Raw genomic sequence first — 6,267 nt, 5'->3', positions numbered from 1 at the left:
GTACTGGAGGTGCCCGACATCTGTGAGGTATGGCGTCCGTCCGTCTCACTGGGACCTTGTGCCGCTGCGGCCAACCGGGGAAAACGCACGTGGGAGGCACGGCGATAGAGTTGCTGCCTCACAGCGCCAGAGACCCGGGTTCGATCCTGAGGTCTGAGGTTTTTGAGGACGTTGCTGAGGACACCAACTTTTAATTTGGGGCAGGCTGGCAAAGTTGGAGTTGGTTTTCTTTGGGGTGGAGGTGGAAAGATGTCTTGAAAAAGGTGGTCAAAAGTGTTGAACCCTCTCGCAGAACAATTGTACACCACGGGAAATGTGCCGTGCGGAGACATTTGCCTGATGCTGCTGTAAGGAATAGCTTAGAGATACAGCGCAGAAACAGGCCCTTCGGCCCATCTGAGCCCACGCCGACCAGCGACCCCCGCACACCAACACTATCCTACACACACACTAGGGACAATTTACAATTAAACCAAGCCAATTAACCTACAAACCTGTATGCCTTTGGAGTGTGGGAGGAAACCGGAGCATCCGGAGAAAATCCAAGCAGGTCACGGGAAGAACGTACAAACCGAAGATAGACGCAAAAAGCTGGAGTAACTCAGTGGAGCCGGCAGCATCTCTGGAGAGAAGGGACGGATGACCTCTGACCAGTCTGCAGAAGGAGTCTCGACCCGAAACGTCACCCATTCCTTCTCTCCAGAGATGCTGCCTGTCCCGCTGAGTTACTCCAGCTTTTTGTGTCTTATCTTTGGTTTAAACCAGCATCTGCAGTTTCTTCCTGCACGAAAATGTACAAAATATGTACAGACAACCCCGTTGGGTGGGGCAGGAATAGTCGTGATCCGAGCTACATGCTAGGGTGGGGAGTAGGCTGGGACGGACGGGTATCACGGCGTGAAAACAAATACAAAACGTATGCTGAGAGAATGGAGCAGCTGGGCTTGTATACTCTGGAGTTTAGAAGGATGAGAGGGCATCTTATTGAAACATATGATTATTATGAGTTTGGACACGCTAGAGGCAGGAAACATGTTCCCGATGTTGGGGGAGTCCGAAACCAGGGGCCACAGTTTAAGAATAAGGGGTAAGGCATTTAGAACGGAGATGAGGAAACACTTTTTCTCACAGAGAGTTGTGAGTCTGTGGAATTCTCCGCCTCAGAGGGTGGTGGAGGCCAGTTCTCTGGATACTTTCAAGAGAGAGCTAGATAGGGCTCCTATAGATAGCGGAGTCAGGGGATATGGGGAGAAGGCAGGAACGGGGTACTGATTGTGGATGATCAGCCATGATCACATTGAATGGCGGTGCTGGCTCGAGGGGTTGAATGGCCTACTCCTGCACCTGTTGCCTATAAAGAGAAAAGATCCATTTCCTTTAACCAATAGGTCAGAATATTGGCCAGATGGCCGAGATCAGAATGCAGTTGAATAGTTTATCCAAAATCACTGGTGCACCCAATCTCTCTGAAAGAATGGAGGCAGAAACCGTCTTGCATTTAACGAATAGCTGCATCAGCACGGTTATACGGAGTCGTACAGAGAGAGAGCTAGAGTGTGGGGCCAGACAAAGTGGCTTCTATTTTGTTCACCATGAACACTGGGTGAAGTGAGTGACCTCCAGTGATTTTTAGTCCATTAAAGGTGGAGCAGAGCCATCTGGTGGTTGCAGGTGTAAGTACAATCTTGTGCACCACTGGCATCTCCATGCTTGTTTGATTTCTATTTATCAGTGCAGTTTATTATTGTCACGTGGACCGAGGTACAGTGAAAAGCTTTTTGTGGCCTGCTATCCTGTCAATGAAAAGACCACATGATTACAATCAAGCCGCCCACAGTATACAGATACAGGATAAAGGGTAATGTCTGGATAAAGTACGTAAGTATTCACATACAAGGAATTTGCCTTGGTGCTCCGCCCACAAGTAACAACATGACATACAGTGACAGTTACGTATCTATAAAGATATGTAGGAGAGAACTGCAGATGCTGGTTTAAATCGAAGATAGACACAACATGCTGGAGTAACTCAGCGGGACAGGCAGCATCTCTGGAGAGAAGGAATGGGTGACGTTTCGGGTCGAGACCCTTCTTCAGGCTGACCCCCGAATAAAGATAGTCTGAAGGTCTCCAATGAGGTAGATGGGAGGTCAGGATTGGTCTTTAGTTGGTGAGAGGAAGGTTCAGTTGCCTGATAACAGCGGGGAAGAAAACCGTCCCTGAATCTGGAGTGTGCGTTTTCACACTTCTGTAGCTCGTGACTGATGGGAAAGGGGAGATGAGGGAGTGACCGGGGTGAGACCCGTCCTTGATTATGCTGCTGGCCTTGCCGAGGCAGCGTGCAATGTACATGGGCGTAGGGGACGAGCTTAGATCGGGCATCTTGATCGGCATGGATGGGTTGGGTGGAAAGGCCTGTTTCCATGCTGTGGGACTCTGGCACTAAAACATTTTTTACCATCCAAATCATTTATTTTTTATTTTTTAAAGGCTCTTCCTTGTTTTCCCAACTGGCCTTTTGGCCCATATCCCTTAATCCTGTCCTATCCATGTACCTGTCAAAACTGTTTTAAGCCTTGTGATTGTTCCTGCCTCAACCACCTCCTTCGTCAGCTCATTCCATACACCCACCATCCTTTGTGTAATTTTTTTTTTAAGTTGCCCCTCTGGTTCCTATTCAATTTTTTACCCCTCATCTTAAACCTATGTTCTCTGGTTCTAGACTTGCCTACTGTGGGTAAAAGATAGTCCATTTACCCTATCTATTCCACAGGTTACTGATTGTGGACGATCAGTCGTGATCACAATGAATGGCGGTGCTGGCTCGAAGGGCCGAATGGCCTCCTCCTGCACCTATTTTCTATGTTTTCTATAAAATCAACCCTCATCCTCGGGCGCTCCAGGGAATAAAATCCTAGCCTGCCCAACATCTTCCCATGGCTCAGACCCTCGAGTCCTGGCAACATCCTCGTAAATCTTCTCCGCGCACTTTCCAGATTATCATCTTTCCGGTAACAGGGTGACCAAAACTGAACACAATGCTCTAAATGTGGCCTCACCAACGTCTTGTACAACTGCAACATGACCTCCCAACCTCACTATCTACAACACCACCCACTCTAGTGCCATCTGCAAAATGCAACACCATGCACTTCTCTGTATTAAACTCCAGACATTTAGTTTGGAGATACCACGTGGAAACAGGCCCTTCGGCCCAACCTGTCCGCGCCGACCAGCGATCCCCGCACACTGACACTGTCCTGGGCACATTGGGGACAATTTACAATTTTACCGATCCAGTTAACCTATAAACCTGTACGTCTTTGGAGTGTGGGAGGAACCACGGAGATCCTGGAGAAACCCACGCGGTCACGGGGAGAACGTGCAAACTCCGTACAGACAGCAGCCATAGTCAGGATCGAACCTAGGTCTCTGGCGCTGTAAGGCAGCAACTCTACCACTGCTCCACCGTTCTCTGTATTAAACTCCGCATTCTTCTGTATTAAAACTTTATTGTTCCATTGCAACCGTGTCTTCCGAGACGTTGTGGCGACCATTTTGTTCCGCGGCTTGCACGGCAGAGTCATGTGGGCTATGGATGCTGATCAACCTCTTCTCCCCTGTGCTGCCTCTATCAGGAGAACCTTCAGATTTACCTCAAGAGCACCAATGGCCCAATCGAGGTGTACCTGTGCCCGGAGGAGGCGGTGGAGGAGAACAGCCCAACAAAGTACTTAACGCCCAAGAAGGAGGAAGGAGGGAGCGTGGCTTCCTCAGCGGTCAACCCCAGCCCCCCAGCCTCGGCCCAGGCAGAGCCTGACCCTCCCAAAATCGTCTGCAAGCTGGAAATCAAAGAGGAAGGTGCGTGGCTCAATGACTTTAGAGAGATGGCACGGAAACCGGCCCACCGGGTCCGCGCTGCTAACGCCATCACTCCGACACCACTACACTACACGCTTGGACAGTTTACAATTCTAACAAAGCCAATTAACCCTACAGGCCTGCATGTCTTTCGGAGTGTGGGAGGAAACCGGAGCACCCGGAGAAAACCCACGCGGTCACAGGGAGAACGAACACACTCCGTGTGGATGGCATCATGTAGCCCGGTTCTAACCCGGGTCTCTGGTGCCGTAAGGCAGCAAGTCTGCTGCACCACTGTGCCGCCCCAAGGGAGGATGTTTCCACTAGTGGGAGAGTCTAGGACTAGAGGTCAAAGCCTCAGAATTAAGGGGCGTTCTTTTAGGAAGGAGATGAGGAGGAATTTCTTAAGTCAGAGGGTGCTGAATCTGTGGAATTCATTGCCACAGTAGGCTGTGGAGGCCAAGTCAATGGATGTTTTTAAGGCAGAGATAGATAGATTCTTGATTAGTACGGGTGTCAGAGGTTATGGGGTGAAGACAGGAGAATGGGGTTAGGAGGGAGTGATAGATCAGCCATGATTGAATGGCGGATTAGACTTGATGGGCCAAATGGCCTAATTCTGCCTTTAAGAGAGAGTTAGATTTGGATCTTAGGGCTAAGGGAATCCAGGGACATGATGAAAAAGCCGGAACTGGGTACTGATTTTGGATGATCATATTGAATGGCGATGCTGGCTCGAAGGGCTGAATGGCCTACTCCAGCTCCTATTTTCTATTTGTCCTGTGCTCCTATTCCTTGTGGCCTTATGAGCTCTGGACAAACGCAGGCAGGTGGGGCTAGTATAGACGGGACATGTAAGTTGTCGTGGGCTAGTTGGGCTGAAGGGCCTGATTCCGTGCTGTGTGACTGAGTTTAATGCATTGGCTGAGAGGCGGGTGGAGAAAGATTCAGTCATGAGATTCTAAGTGGATGCAAATGAGTTTATTTGGCTAGAAACATATTCTTTACAACACACTGACACCAACATCGGCCTGCATTTTCACCGAGGTCTTCGGTTTCCACCAGTTTCACTCCAAAGACATGAAGGTTTGTAGCTTAATTGGCTTGGTGCAAATGTATAAAATTGTCCTTGGTGGAGGAACACTGAATGAACCAAAGCTGAATTTTTTTTTTCTCTCCCCCCTCCCCCTCTTCTTCCGGAGCAGTTTCGGAGGACCTGAAGCCGGTTTTGCCGAGCTCCCTGTTGGACTGTGAAGACGGTGTCCTGGGTCTCCCCCACCACCTTCTCCAGCAGACCGAGGACCAGCTGCCGTCCACCTCCTACGCGGACGCCCCTTTTGTCAGCTTCTCGCCGCCCTTGGACAGGGAGGACTACCTGTGGAGTCTGGAGGACGGCGAGGGTGTCAGCGACCTTTTCGACTCCTACGACCTGGACGACCTGCTCCACAACTAGCCTGGTCCGTGTGTGTGTGTCCCCCTCGGCTGGAGTGGACACCAGCCCCCTAGCCCCCCCCCCCCCCCAACCTCATCGCCCTGAAGGGTTCATCTCCTCGCAGCGGACAATGGATTACTGGGTCGCAGCGACTGTCGAGGAAGGAATTCACCCCCTCCCATAGTTTACACTGTGGATGCTTGAAGGAGCAGTCTGCATGCAAGGCTGAATGAAGTTGCCTCTTGGGTCTTGGTGCTGATATACGACGTTTTGATCAGGTGCTGGAGAACTGATCACCATATCTCTGGTGTCCGTACTGCAAACCCCATTTGTACCTTCAGGTCGAGCTGTTGAGAGTAGGGTGTCTCACCTTCACTGGAATTATCCTATTGTTCGGTGGTTCAATGGTGCTTTTATTGTTGCGTGTGTGTGAAGTGTTAATTCTTTTTCACAGTAGAGTATTGCCAATTACTGCTCTACTGGACTGCTAATTAACCCTCGATTAATTAGCAAGTGTACAGAAATAGTCGGCCCAGCCCGAATGCAAGGGGCGCCGTGTTTTGCCACCATTTTCAAAGTCCACGCTCTTTCTTATGAGCGAGCGATGCCTGTTCCAGGCGAGTCCCAGGCAGCTCTCCCCCTCCTCTCCCACCCCACTCCTTGCCCGTCATCGCTGGCTCCGTCATCCCGGTCTGGTCTTCACGGGGCGAGCAGGGGCCGACATCGTGGCTTCTAAAAAAAATTACCCCCCCCCCCCCCCGCACATCTCCTCTAAACTTAATCCTCGGCTCTTCAAGCTATGATCTCTAGTGTTCGACACTTCTACCTTTCAATCCCAATGCATTATTTTATGTACAGCTCCTCCCCGACCTACGATGGGGTTTACGTTCCGATAAATCCATCGTAAATGGAAAGTATCGCAAGTCGAATACAGCGCGATCACCTGACCAGATGTGGCGTGCGGCTCGCTGCTG

General features: G+C 50.4%; 1 protein-coding gene across 1 annotated transcript in view; it reads left to right on the top strand.

Annotated features, from left to right (window-relative positions):
• The window catches only part of LOC116988211 (transcription factor E2F2-like), a 6,363-nt gene extending 328 nt beyond the window's left edge, over nucleotides 1–6,035 (top strand). Inside the window, exons 3-5 of the mRNA XM_033044764.1 lie at nucleotides 10–27; nucleotides 3,639–3,861; nucleotides 5,067–6,035. Coding sequence (XP_032900655.1) covers nucleotides 10–27; nucleotides 3,639–3,861; nucleotides 5,067–5,314 — 489 coding nt within the window. The 3' untranslated portion in view covers nucleotides 5,315–6,035. The remainder of the gene's footprint in view (nucleotides 1–9; nucleotides 28–3,638; nucleotides 3,862–5,066) is intronic.
• The last annotated feature ends 232 nt before the right edge of the window (nucleotides 6,036–6,267 follow it).

The sequence above is a fragment of the Amblyraja radiata genome, chromosome 27 (genome assembly GCF_010909765.2).
Source record: "Amblyraja radiata isolate CabotCenter1 chromosome 27, sAmbRad1.1.pri, whole genome shotgun sequence".
Lineage (NCBI taxonomy): Eukaryota > Metazoa > Chordata > Chondrichthyes > Rajiformes > Rajidae > Amblyraja > Amblyraja radiata.
The sequence above is the reverse complement of the archived record's forward strand: the minus strand, read 5'-3'. Positions and strand labels throughout refer to the sequence as shown.